This window comes from Amborella trichopoda, chromosome 10, assembly GCF_054954075.1.
Source record: "Amborella trichopoda isolate Santa Cruz 75 chromosome 10, AtrichopodaSantaCruz75HAP2 v2.0, whole genome shotgun sequence".
Taxonomy (NCBI): domain Eukaryota; kingdom Viridiplantae; phylum Streptophyta; class Magnoliopsida; order Amborellales; family Amborellaceae; genus Amborella; species Amborella trichopoda.
In genome coordinates, this window is record NC_142345.1 from 19,200,727 (window position 1) to 19,220,096 (window position 19,370).

General features: G+C 40.8%; 1 protein-coding gene across 6 annotated transcripts; it reads right to left on the reverse strand.

The window, feature by feature from the left end:
• Nucleotides 1-8,820: 8,820 nt before the first annotated feature.
• LOC18425479 (O-fucosyltransferase 24) lies at nt 8,821-15,784 on the reverse strand. 6 transcript variants are annotated; one of them, XM_088850091.1, is made up of 7 exons: nt 15,396-15,784; nt 15,039-15,207; nt 14,061-14,204; nt 11,221-11,310; nt 10,848-11,131; nt 9,514-9,772; nt 8,821-9,384 (listed from the first exon to the last, which is right to left on the reverse strand). In XM_088850091.1, the coding sequence occupies exons 3-7, from the start codon at nt 14,079-14,081 to the stop codon at nt 9,157-9,159; spliced, it is 882 nt and encodes a 293-aa protein (XP_088706217.1). In that variant the 5' UTR covers nt 14,082-14,204; nt 15,039-15,207; nt 15,396-15,784; the 3' UTR covers nt 8,821-9,156. The 6 variants fall into 6 exon arrangements, with proteins under 6 accessions (XP_088706217.1, XP_088706216.1, XP_006830094.3 ...); XM_088850090.1 differs by having other exon boundaries at nt 15,039-15,217; XM_006830031.4 differs by lacking the exon at nt 14,061-14,204.
• Nucleotides 15,785-19,370: the final 3,586 nt, after the last annotated feature.

Sequence of the window (19,370 nt, forward strand, 5' to 3'; positions counted from 1 at the left end):
ACAAACAGTTCCTTGAGGGTGAGCACTTCGACAGGATCCCTCAAAAGTATCTTTTCCCCCTAAATTCTCCACAGAAGGACCTGCACATTGCATCCAAACGTCTGAGCATCCTAGTTTCAGCATTACATGGATATCTCCTCGGTGTTTACGTAGTCATGTGGTAATAAAGATGAGGAAATTTTTTGAATGTTCTCCTTCGCGCTTCTCTTGAAGCACAACATTCTGCGGGTCAATCTGTTTGAAGACATTTTTTAGTACCTTGGGTCCCCGATGCGGAATAAACGAGAAGCCGGTCAAAAGAACCCTGCTATACAGTGGAATTTTTTACAGTCTCAGAATTTCCCAAGAACGGGTCAAAATATTTCTAAGGACTCCAAAAGGCCACCTGCCAAGTTTCGGCCCCAATATAGGCAGTGTAGACAAAGAAACAGTTTCAAAAAAATCAACCCCCTGGCACCTTAAAACAGACTTCGTAACTAGAAATCTATTTTTGGTGTGTCAAACAGTTGTGGGACCACCGCCATTAGATCCGACATAGTCAAAACCCCAAGGGGTCAATTTTTGGCTTAAACGGATGCTTCAAGACAAAGTTATAGGCAAACTACTGAAGAGGCATAGGTCGCACACTATTCCCATGCGCCCTCCTTACACCAATCTCCATTAAAGGGGACTAGTACGTACAGTCACGAGCAGCAAATTTGAAGGCTCATATTTCACTTGTTACAAGTCAGATCGCGCTCAAATTTTGTGATCATGTTTGTCTCATCAAGACGAGTGTTTTGATATGTGGCAAGCCCCGTGACGATGCTCGAGAAGGGAGTAAAGCTAGAGAGAAGTTGGCGATTCATGAAGACAGTTGCAGGAAATTCAACAACAACGTATCTCGCTCGAGTGGCCATATCACGGCGCTCGTACAACCGATCAACGCGAGACTAGTTTCATTATATGCGTAAAGTCTGAGGCTACATCTGGGTCGAACGTCGCACATGATGAATGGTCGAATTTCACACATGAAGCTGATAAAGTTGCTGTAAATTCCAGCCTCCAGATTCTAGATTCTGACCAAAAACACAAGATGACAAGATATTCATTCGGGCACGAAATCGAGCTACGTTTGTTGCAACGTGATCATGATGGCATGCTCAGTGCGATTCAACAAAGAAATCAAAGAAAAAAGTTAAGAAATGAGCACACTATCGATCGAAAGTTTTCAAGATCTATGAAAATTTCGAGTCGCATAATCGTGGTCTAAAAACGTAATTTGTGGCTCGAAGTAGATATCAAATCGATCGTCGTGCCGAGCCCAACAAGAAAGCAATCATCTTTCGATCAAACAAGGGCCAGAGCAACCCCGAATCATCTATGGAAGATCACGCACGTTCTAGGGCAACAACAGGACTGTTTTGAAATTCCATGTATTGTTTGATAGGGGAAAAATCATCATTTTACACGTTATTTTTATATTTTTCTTTAATTCAAATAAATTGTAATTATCATCAATTAGGCTAGATTTTGGGCATCCACCCATGTTTGGGCTCAATTCTATAAATACATGTTAAACCTAATTATAAAGGGATTCCCTCATTCTTCAATTTCATGAATAAAATTTGAGAGTTTTGCATTGAGATTGTGGGCATGTCTTGGAGAGAGAGAGAGGAGAGAGAAGAAAAAATATGATACCTTTCAATAAGGTAACTTTCTCTCTCCTCTCGCCTCTCTCTTTCTCTCTCTTCTCTCTCTTTCTCTATTCTTCTCTCTTCCCTCTTTCTCTCTCCTCTCTTCTCTTTCTTTCTCTCCTCCTCTCTTCTATCTCTTTCTCTCTCCTCCATGTTTCTTTCTCTCCCCTTTTCTCTCTCTCTCCCCTTCTTTCTTTCTCTATTCTCTTTCTTTCTATCTTTTCTGTCTTTCCTTTTCTCTCTAATCTTTCCTGTTTGTCTCCTCCTTAGTCATGCACAATGGCATCTGTCACCGTGCATGACATTCTCTTTCCTTTCTTGTCTCCTAGAACATAAACTGTGAACCGGGCCTTAACTCGAGTGGCGGGCCGGGTCACTATCCAGGTCTCTCCCCCTCTTGTCATAGACAGCAAAACCTATCGCCATCCATGTTCTTTCCAAGTTCTTCTCCCTCTTGTCATGGACGGTGAAACTCCATCGTCGTCCATGTTTCTTTCTTATTCTCTCTCCTCTATCATGGACGATGAAACCTCATCATCGTCCATGTTTCTTTCTTATTCTCTCTCTTCTGTTATGGATGGCAGAACCCATCACTATCTATGTTTCTTTCTTTCTCTCACTTCTCTTTCATGGACGATGAAACCCCATCGTCATCCATGTTTCTTTTTTTCTCTCTCTTCTCTGTCATGGACGACGGAACCCCATCGTCGTCCATGTTTTCTTTTTTCTCTCTCTTCTCATGGACAGCAGAAGCCCATCGCCGTCCATGTTTCTCTCTCACTTCTTTCTCCCCTGTCATGGAAGGCGAAAGCCCATCGCCATCCATGTTTCTCTCTCTTCTCCCTCTCCTTTCATGGATAGCAGAAGCCCATCGTCGTCCATGTCTCTCTCTCTTCTCTCTCCCTTGTCATGGATGGTAGAAGCCCATCGTCATCCATGTCTTCTCTCTTCTCTCTCCCCTGTGATGGATGACAAAAGCCCATCATCGTCGATGTTTCTCTTCCTTCTCTCTCCTGTCATGGTTGACGAAGGTCCATCGCCGTCCAAGTTCTCTCCCTTCTCTCTCTCCAATCATGGACGGTAGTGGTCCATCGTCGCCCATGTTTCTCTTTCTCTTCTCTCTCTCTTGTCATGGACTCATTCGTTTATCTTCTTCTCTCCCTTCTCTTTCCTTCTTCCTTTTTCTTTTCTCTCTTTCTCTCTTCTCTCTTATCTCTCCTTCCTTTCTTTTCTATTTTCCTTTCTCTCTTTTTCACTCATTTGACTAAGGAAAGTTAATATTAACACTGTTATGTAGTCCCGTCGTCGAGCAGTATTGTCGTCATGCCTGTCTGAGTTACCGTGCCCGTCTTACTGGAACGACGAGCAAGCCATTGTGTCAAGACTAGTTGGTGACCGATCTGTCGTCGAGTAGTATTGCCCCCGTGCCGGTCTAAATTACCGTGCTCATCTTGCTACCACGCCGAGTCAATCACTTGTCAGTCTAGCCATTGTGTCAGTCTAGCCACTTTGTCAAATTTTTCTCTTCCCTTTCTTCTATTCTATCTCTTTCTTCCCTTTTTATCACCCTAGTCCTTATCCTCTCATTTTTTGTTTCTTCTTTCCAAACCCTGGTGTAGCAGTTCACACGCCCCATTAAGGGCCCTCGACTATCTATCCAGAGCACAAACATCTTTTGAAGTGGGAAGAAAGCCGTTAAGCCAGGCCCCCACCAAAAGATTAAAAAGAAACCCTCTCCTGAAGTGGGAAAGAAGCCCTTAAGCAAGGGCCCCACCAGAAGACCAAAAACCTGGCTGATTGGGAAGGAAGCCCTTAAGCAAGGCCCCCGACTGCTAGACAAACTTTGATTTTGATTGATTAGGTATACAAGCCCTTAAGCAAGGCCCCCAGTTGTTGGAACTAAAAAGAAAAGCACTCTTAAAGTGGGAAGAAAGTCCTTAAGCAAGGCCCCCTACCAGTAGTTCACGTCTCTTCTTCCCCAAAGTTTTGATGCCATTAGGTATAAAAGCCCTTAAGCAAGGCCCCTAGTCGTCTAACCACCTCGGTCATATCCCAGGGAAGAAGCCTGGCACGATTCCCCTTTGCCGGTCGTGCTGACGCCAATGGCCGAGAAGAAAAATGAAAGCCAAAAGACTAATTTTCATTCTGAATGTTGTCCTTCTCGCTTCTCTCGAAGCACAACATTCAGCGGGGCAAGTTGTTTTAAGATATTTTTTGACACTGATATCCTCGATATGAATAAGGAGGGAGCCAATCGCGACCTAGGTCCGTAGGTACCAAAATGCATGTGGACCACGAAAGCATTATTGAAATAAACCCTACTTTGGAGAAAATTTGTGAAAAATGATAGATAGGTCTCAAAAGGCATGAAGAGATGGTATATCATTCCCTAAGAACACCCTCTAAGTTTCTTCGTGATTTGACGACGTTGAGGTGGATCAGAGGCAAAATCAGTTTTCAGTTGTAGCCTCTAATATGCTGAAATGCACCTTTTAACTACGTCCCCATTACCAAAGCTTCAGATGAGCACCAGACCACTTCCATTAGATTCAGAAGGATATCAAATTTTGGCTCATTCAAACGCTTCTGGACCATTCTATGGCCAACTTACTCAAAATGGGTGGGTTATGCACTATTCTGGTGCACCCTTAGTGAACCAGTTTCTATTTTTGGAAAATGTGTAATGAGATTTCAAGATCACCTTTGAAAGGGTCATATCTTCTTCATCTTAAGCCGGATCAAGCTCAAATTTCACGAGGATCTTCGTCTCATCGACCTGCACGTTTTGATAGTAGCAGGACCCATGGTGTGGCCCGAGATGGGAGAAATTCTAGAAAGAAGTTTCTTAAGAAAACTCATGTATTGCAGATTTTTGGAAAAAGAAGATCCCTTCAATCAAATGGCCACATCATGAAGCCATGATGTCAGATTGGCTTGGAACTGGGTCTGTTACGACCACAAGGTCAAGGGATTCGATTCAAGCTAAGCATCATACATGATGAATAGTCGGAAAGGCTGTATTTTAAGGTAGCAAAAGAGGCATTTTCCGGTGACCGAAATCCAAATTCCCCAATTCGGCAAGTGGCTATTCGGGGCACCAAATCAAGCCATTCTGTTCGCCAAATGATGGTGACGACTTCCCCATCATTCCATGATAAAAAGATCGATTAGAAACGGCTAAGATTGGCCAAGATTCGACATCTAAGATTGCACATTTCTCATCTTTTGACGAATCTTGCCAAGATCTCACTGCTTCGATTTAAGGATCAAAAGATATATCAAAACGATCGTCTCGTCGAGACCGTAATTCTCGTGGCATTCCTCTCATCAAAAAGTCACTGGAAAGGCCTGAAACAAACCTCGAAAGATCATTATGGTTCATGGCCACTTTTTGGGGACCATCTTGTCATTTGGAAGATTGTGAGTAGGGGTAAAATTATCATTTTGTGCCAAAAACATGATTCAAATTTAATTCATAAAAATTATATTTTCTAACAATTTCAGTTAGTTTTGAGCATCCACCCTTGTTTCAAAGGGAGCTCTATATAAGCATTTGTAACCCTAAGTCCAAAAGAGGAGAAATTAATGAAATTTGCCCCTTAAGCTTAAGGTTTTCAATTCCTAGAGAGGAGAGAGAAAACTTTCCCCATAAGCCACTGCCCTTGGAACTTCCCACTTCTCACTTGGAAATTCCCATTTCTCTCTTAGGAGTCTCCACTTTCGACCTAGCTATCAGTTCGATTCGAAGGCTCGACTAGGTAATCTCTCTCTTTCTCCCTCTCACTTTTCTCTCTCTTTCTTCTCTCTCCTTTCTCTTCTTCTCTTACCCTCTTCTCTTAGTCGACACCATTGGCCGATCTCTCTGCCTCTCCTTCTCTCTCATAGTCAGTGGGACCGACGGTTAAGCCGCTGTCTGCTCTCTCTTTAACTCTCTTCTGCCCTCTTTTTCTCTCCTACTCTCCCTCTCTCTCTTTCCCCCTCTTTTTTCATTCTCTCCTTTCTCTTCTCTTCTCCTTTTTCTTATCTATCTATCTCTTTTCTTCTCTCTTTTCTCTCCCTCTCTCACAGTCAATGGGATCGACGACTAAGCTGCTAGCCTGATCTCTCTTACTCTCTCTCTTTTCCCTCTCTTTCTCTCTCTTACTCTCTCTCTCTTTCCCTCTCTTTCTCTCTCTTACTCTCTCTCTCTTTCCCCTCTCTCCTTTTCTCTCTTGCCCTTCTCTCTCTTACTCTCTCACTCTCCGTCTCTTTTCTTTCTCTCTGTCTCTCCTTCTCTCTCACAAGTCAGTGGGACCGACGACTAAGCCGTCGCCCCGATCTCTTTCCCTTTTTTCTTTTTTTTCCCTTCTTTATCTATCTCCCTCCCTCTCCCGGCTCAATCAAGCCAACGGCTAAGCCACTAACTCCCTCTCTTTCTCTCCCTCTCTTTCCTTTCTCTCTCCCCTTCTCTCTCCCTCTCTTTTCTTTCTTACTCTCTCTCTTTCCCCTTTCTCCTTTTCTCTCTTTTCCTTCTCTCTTATTCTCTCACTCTCTTTCTTTCACTTTTATTCTCTTTTCTATCTCTCTCCTCTCTAACAAGTCAATGGGACTAGTGACTAAGCCGCTGGCCCAATCTCTCTCCCCTTTTTTCTTTTTTCTCTCCCTTCTCTTCTCTTCTCCTTTTCTCTCTCCTTTCTCTTTTCTTTTACTTTTTCTTCTCTCTCTCTTTCTCTCTCCCTCGGTTTGACTGAGCCAGCGGCTCCCTCTCTCTTTCCCTTCTTTCTCTCTCTCCCTCTCTCTCTCGGTTCAACCAAGCCGGCAGCTAAGCTACCAGATCCCTCTCTTTCTCTCCCTCTCATTCCCTTCTTTCTCTCTCTCCCTCTCTCTCCTTGCTCAACTGAGCCGGCAGCTAAGCTGTCAGCTCCCTCTCTTTCTCTCCCTCTCTATCCTTTCTCTTCCATTCTCTCTCCCTCTCTCTTTTCTTTCTTACTATCTCTCTCTTTCCGCTCTCTCCCTTTCTCTCTGTCCCTTCTCTCTTACTCTCTCACTGTCTCTCTTTTCTCTCACTCTCGATCTCTCTCTCACTCTTTCTTTCTCTCGTTTCCTCTCTCTCTCTTTCTCTCTCTTTCTCTCTTTTTCTCACTTTTCTCTCTCATTTTTTCTTACTCTCTCTTTCTATCTCTCTCTATCTCTCTCTAACTCTCTCTCTCTTACTCTCCATCTCTCTCTCTCGGTCTCCCTTTCTCTCTTTCTCTCTCTCGCTTTCTCTCTCTTTCTCTCCCTCTCTTTTATTCCCTTTCTCCCTCTATTTCTCGTTTCTTCCTCTCTCTTTATTTCTCTCTTGCTCTCTCTTTCTCTTTCTCTCTTCCTTTCTTACTCTCTCGCAGTCTCTTTCTTTCTTACCCTCTCTCTCTCTTTTCTCTCTCGCCCTCAGTCTCTCTCTTACTTGCTTCCTCTCTCCATATTACTCTCTCTCTTGCTCTTACTCTCTCTTTCTCTCTTCCTTTCTTAGTCTCTCGCACTCTCTTTCTTTCTTACTGTCTCTATCTTACTCTCTCATACTCTCTCCTTCTCTCTCGCTCTCTCTCTTATTTTCTCTCTCTCTTCCCCTCTCTCTCTTTTTGTCTCTCTTTCTATTTTTCGTTCTTCTCCTCTCTCTTTATTTCTCACTCTCCTCTCTCTTTTGCTATCCCTCTCTCTAACTCTCTCTCTTACTCTCTCTCTCACTCTCTATTTTTTTTCCTTCTGTTCTCTTCTCTGTCTCCTCATTTCCCTTTTATTTCTCCCTCCCCTGATCCCCTGACTATCATCTCTCCCATCACCATAGAGTCCTTCGTTAAGATGGCACCATAGAATTGCCAAATTGACAATGGACTATGCAATACTATCACCCCCTTTTACCTTCACCCATTGATATATATACTCCCTTATGACAAATCAGGGTCTTCTGACCCACTTGCTTGGACGTCTTACATGTGTGTGTGCCTGCTGGAACGTAGAAAACGAGTCAATGGCATTGACACAAAACCAGCATCAGGCTTTGGGGGTTTTCTTCGGGTTCTAAGAGGGCACCCAAGTGACATTCATGATCCCGCGCTCGGTCGCCCTCTGATATGGGACGGCGTGGTGAAGGACCGAGGTCGTGATAACGCATGCAAAACGCCTAAGCATACCACAGACCCAATGTAAGGTAAGGCCCGCCTCACACCACACAATCCTCTCTCACTAGTTGGTACCCTGCCCGCACACATGCCACGCGCGCTGTGGTCCCGAGAGAGCGATCTCGAGCCGGATCTTAATCCGGTTCCCCGTGCAGTCGTTCACGACTCGACGAGATTGAGGCACCCGACCAGGATGGTCTAGATTCCACCTAGTACCTTCCAAGTTTCTTTCTGTAGATGGCTGAAGTCATCTTTAGTTAAGAAGCTACATCAACATGTTCATTTGTTCAAGCACCCTTTTGGGTTTTCACCTGAACTAGGTAAGAGTGGTGCCACAAGCATGGGTTTTACCAACTCCTTTCATTGAGGTTATTTTACCCGTGACCCTGAGGTCGTGTCCACCTTTAATTTCTGTTTTTACTCATGGTGCCCTTTTGGGTTTTCACCATGCCGGGATTTCCTTTTCAGGACTCTCTTACTCATGGTTTCATGGCCATGCCTACCTGTCATGTTTACTCATGGCACCCTTACGAGTTTTTATCATGCCCTTATTTCTTTAATCTTTCTTTGGCAGTTTTACCCATAGTTTCGTGACTAAGTCCAACTAAAAGTTGTCGTTTACTCATGATGGTTTTTGTTGGATGCTCGTCATGCCTGACTTCCCTTCCTTGACAAGGCATAGAATAGAGGAGTTATATTTGCATAAGGCTCCCTAGGTTAACAGGAACCTTAAGTGAGCTACAAGAGGATAGAGATGTGGCGTAGCCGCGTGTTTGTACGGGAAGGCACACCAAGGTTGCGATATACGCATGCTAGCGAAGGGTTGACCTTTTGACGTAGCCGTACGTTTCTAACGGACCCGCGAGCAGCTATAGCATTGTCAGGACGGCGAAGCGTTTTCGTGACGGAAGCGCGAGCAGATGAAGTGTTTAACGTGAGATACTAGAGAGCAAAAACATAACTATTACATATTTATATTGGATTTAGAAAGTTTTCCTGTATAATTGGCCACTTCGAAAGATTTCCATGATGATGTATTCATGTTTAAAACAAATGCTTCTACATATACATGTATATACACACAAATAAACAGGTAGCAAGATAGGTCCAACCCTAAAATCTACCCTGTAAACGAAACAAACACAGTGATCCTATCTCAATTTTTTTGCTATCATCCTTTGGCATCATGCAATGTCGCCTAGCAACTCCATTGACGAAACTTCAAGTGAGTGCTCTGATGTTCCATGTTCTTGTTCTCCTCCCATTCCTTCCAAAGGGTGAGTGCTGCAATGATCTGCCTTTGCTTTTCTCCTAAAGCTTCCCTACTGCCTAAAACTTGCCTATCTCCTACACATGCAGTCTGGCACCGGGAAAGCGATGACATCTCTCGCAGCTTTGTCTGTGCGAAGCAAAGGGGAGCCTAACGAATTAACGTGCAAGTTCCTCAGAATCTCATCCATGTCCGCGTCCCTCAACCCCCAGGTGCTAATATTGGTGTTGAGGGTGGCCACCATGCCCCGCTTGTTTGGGGTAATGTGCTTCCTGTGCCCCAAATAAGCACGGTGCCCCTGTGATAGCAGCAGCCCAACCAAGCTCCCATGTTATATAGATTCTCATCGACCTCGCATTTATTGATATAAATATATAGATAGATAAATAGATAGATAGAAAGAGAGAATTTATTTATGTATATATACCTGTAATGCACGGGCCATGTTGCCTCCATGGTTGGCCATGAAGACTGTACTGCTAAGGGAGACAATGTAGTCGAGAGCGGCCATTGCAGAGGCCTTGCCCTCGAAGGGCCGGAGTTCATCGAGGGTGGCGAGGGTTCGCTTGTTGTGGATGATGGGGAAGTTGGAGCGCAATGGCTCTAAGGCTCTTTTGCCCCCAAAGGGATGCCCCCCAGCCCAGTATATTCTTGTACTCCTTGATGCACCTAATGCTTTCAGCAACCTGACCAAACAACCAAATGCCCATTATGTCCAAATGGCGTGATCCATATGCCATGGAACAGTGTGGTCATGAGGGACTTCTGGCCATCCAATCTATGGTTCAACGGCATTGAAAAGACTTGCAATGTACGACAAATTATTAAATTTATCAAAATTGAGGTGAAAGGATTTAGCGTCTCTAACCATTGGAACTCATGAACATGTGCTTTGATAGGTATTTTTAAATTAAATCAAAAGATATGGGTAGAATATTAAATAAATTATTTTTCATGGATGAAATTCTCTGTAGTAATAATTAGCTTAATGTGATCCACTCACTTCCATCACCATCCAACCCATTGATTAGGCCAATCAATGATGAGCCCCACCACAACTATATTGATGTCATGGTTCCTTACAATTATAATGGTTCCTTTCAATCGATAGCAGTAAGCAAAAAATATAGCTTTTTATGGAAAGAGACATGGGTCATGGTGGTAGCACCCCAACAACCCAATCACCACGTTATAGTTTTTATTCCCACTAATACCACCCCATTAACATCTTCAAACGTAACTTTTAAACTATTTGAAAAGAAAGATACTACAAAATACCTATAGACAAAAATAAACAGTGATTTATCTGCCATCATCACCATCCAAACTTCATCTCACGATAACAGTTGTCAGTTAGTGTTTCAATTTTCATTTGTTTTTTACTAATCGGAATGATCTGAAATTTGGAGCGTATGTACATCTCAGTGAGGTGCACCTAATAAAAATATGAAAAACATAATTCATAAAATATAAATTGATCAAAATACCCCTGTAAAGTTTCGGGGGTATTTTGATTAATTTATATTTTACGAATTATTTTTTTCATAATTTTATTAAGTGCACAGCACTAAGATATATGCACACTCCAAATTTCAAGTAATTTGGATTTGTAGAAAATAAAATGAAATTTAAAAAAATACCGAACAACTGTGACCATACAATGAAGTTTTGATGGTGATGAGGGTAAGCAAAATCACTGTTCATTCTCGCCTATAGGCATTGGGAAGAGTTTTCCATTTGAACTCTCTCTCTCTCACACACCTGGTTGTTTCCATTGCAATGAGGGGGCAGAGTCCCTCGAGGTAGCGGCGGTGGGAGGTGAGGTTGGTGCGGGAGGTGAGGAGCTCAGGGTGTGCTATCCTCTCCCTTTCTACAATCCGGTCGAGCTCCTCACCCAGCCGAGGGGAGCAACCGGTTCGCACCCACACATCCTTTTCAAGCCTGAGGTGAAGGGCCAGGTACGGCCCCTCACTGCCCATTCTCTCCGCCAGCTTCCTCCCCATCTCCTCTATTTCAGCCCTGAACTTGAGAGCGTGAAAGGCAACCTGACACAAAACGCATCCTCTCACCAGAGTAAGAATCAAAGTGCCCAGATCAGAAAGAGAGAGAAGTTTGTATGCCATTGCCAACCAACCTTGCAACGAAGCTTTTGTAGATGAGAGGGCAGGTCCTTGGAGAGCCTGGAATCGAGCCCACGGAGGAGCAGTATGCCTCTTTTCTGGATCTGCCAAACTCCACCAATTAATCTCACTATCAATGCTGAGTGCCAAATATTCTGCAATTTTTTTCTTTAAGTAAAATTTGCATATCGAATGGAAGTAAGTTGCTGCATTAATACAATCCAAAACTTCGATTACTGTAATTTACCCTGAGGTCCTCTTTTTTCAATATCTTTTTTATTTTAATTTTGCACCTAGTTCGAGGTCAGTAATACAGAACCGCCTATATATTTTTTTTATATTTTCAGTTTTTGGTTACCAATAAGGCGATAGAAAATGACCCACACTCAAACAGTTCGAACCACCAGACCTATAGTAATTCCGAGCGGCTAAAGGTGCCACTTTCAATAACTAAGAGTGAAATAATCAACCTATTGATATTGGAAGACAAAAAGGGTTCTTCCAATGTATTATTTCTGGACCCAATAGAAGTAATATTCCCTCTTGATGCGTACCATCCTAATGAAACATGTAAATATATTGGACCACTCCAAACATAAATTTTTTTGAAGTATGGAGCAGTTCGAACTACTACTAACCACTTCAAACTTAAAAATGTTTTCAAGTATGGAGCTGGTTAAAATTAGTACTTTACTCCGAAACGTTTTCAAGTATGGAGTAGTTTGATCGCGCAGTTTGAAGTTGCTATTTCGAACTACCCAAAAAATAGTGAGGTTACTAACATTGATTCGAGGTAAACTTTGAATAAAACGATGAAGAAAAAAGACGACCAAAAATGATCCAAATTCTGAACCATAATGTAATACCTTAACTTATTTCCAATATGCACGTAAATCCTTTTTTAAAAAATTGCAGGGAAAGCACAATAGACATGCCTGTGCAAGGTGTAAAATACATTTTCCATTTTCAACCAAGGTGGTTGTCCCTCACCAACTTACCTAAAAACAATAGGAAAGGGGCTGGGTCGCGGTGGTAGCATCCCCACACCTAGTTACCATGTTGTAGTTTTCATTTCTAGCATTAACACCACCCCACTAATACCATCAAAAAATATAACTCCTAATCTACCTAAAAAAATAGGTAGAGGGCCGTCTTCCCCACGAAATTACCCCAAGAAGAAAAAAAACTAAGGAGGTTGTAGACGTACAATTGTCATGTTCTACATAATCTATTTTAGTTTGACAAAATATGAAATATCTTTTAAAACATTATCAAAAGCTAGCAGATCGTTTAAGGCAGTACCGAATCTATACCGTACAATTAAGATGGACAATATAGATTATTGTAAACATACTTATACAAATAAGGTTGCCACCTTATAGAAATTTTATCTTATTTAAAGAATACAGTTAGACAAGGCCAACCTTACTTGTAGTTAGGGGTAGCAATGGTTCAGGTATGGGTTGGGTCCGACTTGACCCAGACCTAGACCCAAACCCAAATGTATTCGGGTCCAAATTTTAGACTCGGACCCGACTCGTCCAGTCCAAAAGTTGGACCCATACCTGTACCCGTTTGGTCCTGGATCTGGTCTAGTCCATTGCCGCCTTCACTATGAGTTTCTTTTTTCTGGTAGCCTACAATTGTGAACAACAGTTAATTAATTTTTGAGGGGTGGGCCATTAGATAGAGAGATAAAGACATTCAAGATCTAGAAAGAGAACTATGTCTCCAAGAAACTGAGAGAGGGAGAATTGCAGAGAGGAAGAATGGCGATGGGGTTTGACCGTTTGAAGAACTAGGGGAAGACGAAAAGTATTGAAATGATTTTAGGGCTGAGGCTTTGGCCTTTGGGTAAACTAAAAATTTGAGTCCACGTACCCTCCGGGTTGGGTATAGTAGGACCCGGACCCGGACCCGGACCCTGACCCGGACCCGAGACTACCTAGGTAACCTTTATTGGACCCGGACCCTACCTCGAGTCAAAAACTTGGACCCATACCAAGACCCGTGCCTGATAAACCCGTTGGGCATGGGTCGGGTCCAGGTCCATTGCCACCCCTACTTATAGTGTTCCACAGCTGTTTTTGTTGGACAGTGTAGATTTAAAACTTGTTTTTTTGTTTTTTTTTCCATGCTATCTCAATAAGTGTATCCAATATACACCAGTTTTTTAGACATGCCAAAATTTGTCAATCATACAAAAATCTCAGATTGAACAACATAGAACCCGACAACCTTACTTAACTTTTTTATTTTTTTAAATGGTAATCCTGCAACTTTACTTCAACAAATAAGCTTGCTGCCTTACATAAAATCTTTCCTTAATTAAATGGGATTGGCTAATGGCATGTATGCTTCAACTTAGGAAGGGATTAAGACATAATTTATAAAGATTAATTATAACATAAACATTAATAAATTTTTGTGATTTCCATTCGATTTTAAGTCATACAGTGAAATTTATTTAACATCTCAGCAATTAATTTTTTAAATTTTCAAGTTCAATTTTATTTCCTAGATTTTGAGCTCACTTATCGTAATCTGACATCCGTCAAAATGCGTGATCGAGATTCAGCCTTGGAAAGGCTTGTGCTTTGAACTTTTTTTTACTTTAGAACTCCATTTTTTTTTATTATTATTTTATGCGTATTTTGAAAAACACAAATTTTGAAGGAGATGAAGATGATTCTAGAGCATAAGAATGATCGCCCCTATCTAGGTGTTTAACCTGTGGGACGAATCTACAATTTGGTCCAGCAGGTCGAACATTTGAGTTGAACGTTGCAACCATTTTCTATTCACAAGAAACCCGAGAATGTCTCATTTGGTTTTTTGGAAGTGTAACCCTCACCAATCCGACAGCCGAGATCATTTCTTCCAACGGAAAATCACCGTTGAGATGACTTCAGTTATGTCAATGCTTCCGTCATCAGGAATGGGACTAGGGTCGCGGTAGTAACTCCCCACGTCCTAGTGAGCATATTGGTTTTGATTCCTGCAAATAATACCACCCTACTAACACTTTTAAAAAGCGAACTTTTAATCTATTTGAAATACGGGTAGAGACCTCTTTCCCACCAAATTACCTAAAAATTTAAAAAAAACAAATGCCTCCCTCATCTAAAAAACAAAATGTCAAATTGTTTTTAAAATAAATCTAAATAACACAGGCAAAATTTATTTAAAATATTGATGTAGAAGAAATGTATTCAGTTGGAAATATTAAAAAAATCCAGAAAAAGAAGGAAATATAAAAATAGGGCATACGCTAAGAAACACTCACACATCATCTTCGAAAACATTAGAAATATATATATAATAAATAATTATACATTGCTTGTACAAATTTAACATAATTTTTATCATTTTTTTATATTATATAACCTCGAGTTTACCCAAGTACTCTGCTCAGCAAGGACTGAGTCCAAGTAATTCGGCTGAGACGGAGTCCGTGGACCACCAGTGCGGATATATACAATTCCCAACTCCTTTTTCACCAACCTGAGACTTGTTTCGTTTTCAAAAACTTAGTTATCCTCGCTACCACCAGATAATGACTGCAATGGATATAACCAAAGGCGCTATTTTGTTGTGGAAAGATGGAATTAATAAACAAAAATGTGCGGAAAGAAATCAATCTTACAAAAAATAAAAAATAATAATGGGCCACAATTAATCATAGGACATCATATGTAAAATCAAGTGGTTCAGGGTAGATATTGACTAATTAAACTCCGAAACTCTTTCTTGAATCGGACTCTGAACTGCTACTTTTATACCAAAAATAAATGGTCTTATAGCATACAATTTGTATAATAAAAGAACTCACAGGGTCGAGGTAATGCGCTTTAATCCAGTTATCGTCGACATTGGAAGAGGCAAGCTGGTCGGCGACAGGGCGAATTCTTAAGCGATTGGAGGGAAGGGATGAGACCACACGAACATGGTTTCTGAGGGTGCGCTTGAAGTGCGCCTCATCGAATATGTCTGAGAATTCGCTGCAATTCACTAACATATTCCAGTTTCAGGCCAAGGATCACAAACACACTAACCATAAACCCTAACTCTTTCGTAAAGAGAAAAGAGGAGATTAAGTCACGAGAGGGAATAAGAGAACCTCATGTAATGGCGCAAGATATCAACAAAAAGATAATGCCATAGAAAGAGAAAAGAGAGAGAGTCTCACCTGTCATCTCCCCAAATAGCATTAAGTTGCAGTATGGGGACAACAAGCGTGGCCTCCAGTATTCTTGCTATTACAACGGCATCCACAATTTGGTTCCTCTGCTGGTTTAAACCACCCGAGACCACCACCATCAAATACTTTCCCCTCCTCCTCTTTCGCTCCCCCGAAACCGGCTCGGAATCCTCCTTGTACTCCTCGCTGAAATTCAAACACGGCCTGTAACCAAGTCCATCAGGCTGTTTCCAAAACCCTTCTCTCTCTTCAATTTCGCCAATTCTCTCTCTCCAGGGCCAACCAGCCGAAGACTCTCTCTCTAACCGAGAGTCGTCCTCTCCATTGAAGAAGAAACCACCGTCGTCGTTAGAGCAACCGGCCATCGGTGGTTTTTGCGAGAAACCGAACCTGAAAATGCTGAAGCTCGCACAAAACACCAGCAAAACTAGCCATACTCCATGATTTCTGCGACGAATGAATGCTGAAGCCAAATATGAAGAGAGAGAAAGTGTTGGTGGCCATGGTTTTGGCTTGTCGATAGATTTTTGGACCCAAATGTAAGAAGAAAACATTTTGAAGGAACTGTGGCCTTTCATTAGCGCCATGAAGAACATACATTCTGAGGAGAGGTTTTTTATGAGAAAGCAAGATACATTTGAGGTAATCTAGAGAGAGAGAGGTAGAGAGATGGAAGACGCAACGCCACCGCGTGCAATTCGTGGGACTGAAAACAGGGACGCTCTGCCGAACTATTAGTGGGAAATGACTAAATGCTCCTGAACTTTTTATTCAAATGCTTTAGAATGCCCATCTTTTGTAGTGGGTTAGGAGAAAGGTTAGGTGGTATTTCTGTCATTTTTCATAGGTTTCGTGTTTGGCAAGTCAATGAGCGGGCTCTTTTTGATTTGAAAGGAAGAGAGAGAATGGAATTTTGACTTGGAAGGAAGAGAGAGAATGGAATTTAGATTCGGAGGAAAGAGAGAGAGGGGGGGGATTGGCGTAGTGTAATGTTTGTCGGGTTGCGATTTGTTGGGGGAATCATGAGCCGTCAGATTCTTTAAGAAAATCGAATTAATGGGCTGGATCGACCTGGATTTTAATATATTTTTTATTCTTTGGATCTTACCTCGCACGCCACATGGTTAAGGCTCGGCTTGAGCCCCGACTCTATGTTCTAAAATAAGATAATGGAGAATACATAATGAAGTACATTTGATCCGTCTGCCAAAACACTATCTAAATGACCGGACTTTGTTCGGGCCGGGCCAAGGTATTTTTGAGTTTATCGGGCCAGTCGGCCCTTTTGGCACAACTCCGGCCTTTTCCACGCCAAACCACTAAAAGCCCGGCCCGGCCTGATAATCACTTTTGTCCATACCAGCCCAGACTGGCTTGACCCGACCTGAAGCTTATTGGCGCCCCTTTGGAGGCCCGGTCTAGAAGCCCAGCCTGGTTCATTAACGGCCTTTTGTCTAAGTAGTTTTAGGACACCAAAATTTGGAGATATGGTCTGCTCGACCAAACATCGAACCTAAGGATAGATTTGAATTTGTTGAAAAATATAACCCCATAATTGGTCAGTTAGAAGAGTTTTATGCTTGAATTTAGTGGTTCAGTGAGTGTATAGTAGATCCCAAATTTTGTCTTTTGCCAAAGGTTACAAATGTAGCATTTTTTCCAGCAAAGGCATTTATAAGCGCCAGTTTTTTTAAAATTTTAGAAAGAATTGGTATATTATCCGCATGATGCTTAAATAGACAAGAATCATACAACTGTTCATGTTAATAGAATGGACATAGATGACCATGATTTCATGTAGTTTTTATAATTTTGTTTATTTTACATATATCGATCGATAGGGAATTTGGAAGGTGTGTATACTAAATTTAGATCCACATAAAAAATTAAATATGATTCAAAAAAACAAATTCTATAAAATATATTTAAATATGAAGCTTTTTTGGTCAATTTAGTTGTTGTAAATTTATTTTTTAATATTATTTTTTATGTAAGCCTTGTCAGAAGTGCGGACACCCAAAATATCAAGTTCATATAATTTGCATAAAAATATTACAAAATTTAAAACCATAATACACTACATGTAAACGTAATACAAAAAAATAAAAATAAAATAAAAAAAGTTCACTTTTTTTTTTCTTTTCATGGGATTCCTTACTGACAATAGTTGAATTCTATTCTCATATCAAGTGTTACTATTACGTTCCATCATTTCAAAGGGCATTACATTTTCTAAACATATTGTACGATTATGATTTCCTGCCTTTATAGGTAATGGTTTCCTCAGGTTAGCTATCTTTGATAAAAGTCACACAATAAATATGCGTGTCCCCAATTTGTTACCTGTTTTCTCATAAAAAAAAGTGACTGATTATCTATGTTCTTCTTTTTCGATTGTGTTTACAACCAAATCCAGGAGAATCTCAAATGAAATTCTTTGTGATTTATTTTTCAAACTAAACAATTAAAATATTAGGACAAAGTAGTGGGATCCTTTGAATTACAGCACATGAGAAGACGGATATGCAGAAGCAAATCTTCTCTCCATACACCGTTAGTAGATCTGACTTGAAATCATGAAAAATGCAAATAGCAAACCATAAAAACATACAGAACATAAAATAATTTGAAATTCAAACTAAATTAAAGAAACAGAGAAAACTTGCCTAAATCCTAACCAGATGGCTTGGGATGCCCAAAACCTAGAGTTGGGACACGTATGAGATTGCAGGTTGATTTACTCTGTCTTCCTTCTCTTATCTTGAAGGATTTTTTGAATTGTACCAAGGGCATTTTACTCCTAGTGTTTGATTTGCTTAGGGCATTATCCTCCTAAGGCTTTTCTCAAATACTGGTTTAATAGTTGTCTTTGGTTGAGAATTATAATTTGGCTTGTGGTTAAGTCTTCTAGGTTTTTTTTTGGGTTTCCTAGCTCTAGGGATTGTTCTAGACTCTATGGTTTCTAGGATTCTAGGGTTTCTAGAGTTCTTAGGTTTTTATGGTTTGCTCGAGCATAAGGGATTTTCTCTCTAAATCTAGGAAATTTCTTTAGGATTTTTAAATATTTTTTTATTATGAATCAAAGGAGCTAGAGAGGGTTTATATAGGCTTTAATTAGGCTCTAATTTGATTTGGATTAGGAGTTCTAATTAACTTAAGATTAGGGTTTCTATGTTTTAATTGGTCAATACTCAAAATCTGTCTATGATCTAAAATCCAAAAACATTCTAGAAATTCCTAGAAACATCTAGAACTTTCTAGAAATTTCTTAAAGATTCCTAAGGCTAACATCTGGTAACGACACATCGCATGTCGGGCCTGCTTAGTCGAGCAACGCCCCCAGTGTCACTGATCCATATCAACCTTCGATTGATGTTGTAGACCCTGCTAAATCTAGCCATGGGGTCCAGTCACATTCAGAGGCTTTTTGGATCTGACGATTTGAGGTTTTCTGATTTTTGCATTGTTCTTGATAAACTTGGACGGATTTGAATAGATTTTGATAGGATTTAGCAGTTTGACTGGATTTAGGTATATTTGGTGCCTTTCCTAAAAATTATAGACTATATATAGGCTATGGTGCACTAAAGTTTACTAAGGTTGGTATCATCTGTATGATTCAAGATTATTGGTTTTAGGGAATTAAAGAAATTAGCCAATTTCAAATTGAGTATCTATATATTGTTATATCCATCTTACTATTTTTTTGGAAAATCTCTAGTTTGATTTTCTTCTGAGTCTTTGAGATCAACTTGTTTGGTATTGAAAAATGGAAATAGAGAAAAAGTCAATAATAATAAGGCTAAAACTGATGACATTCAACAACAATTGGTTCCTCACTGACTCAAAGAAAATGGGGTTATGGCTTCAAATAAGAAGAGTTATAACTGAACAAAGAAATGATTGCACTGAAATTTCAGCCCTAAGCTAGCAATAGATTTGAAATGAAAGGAAAAACATACT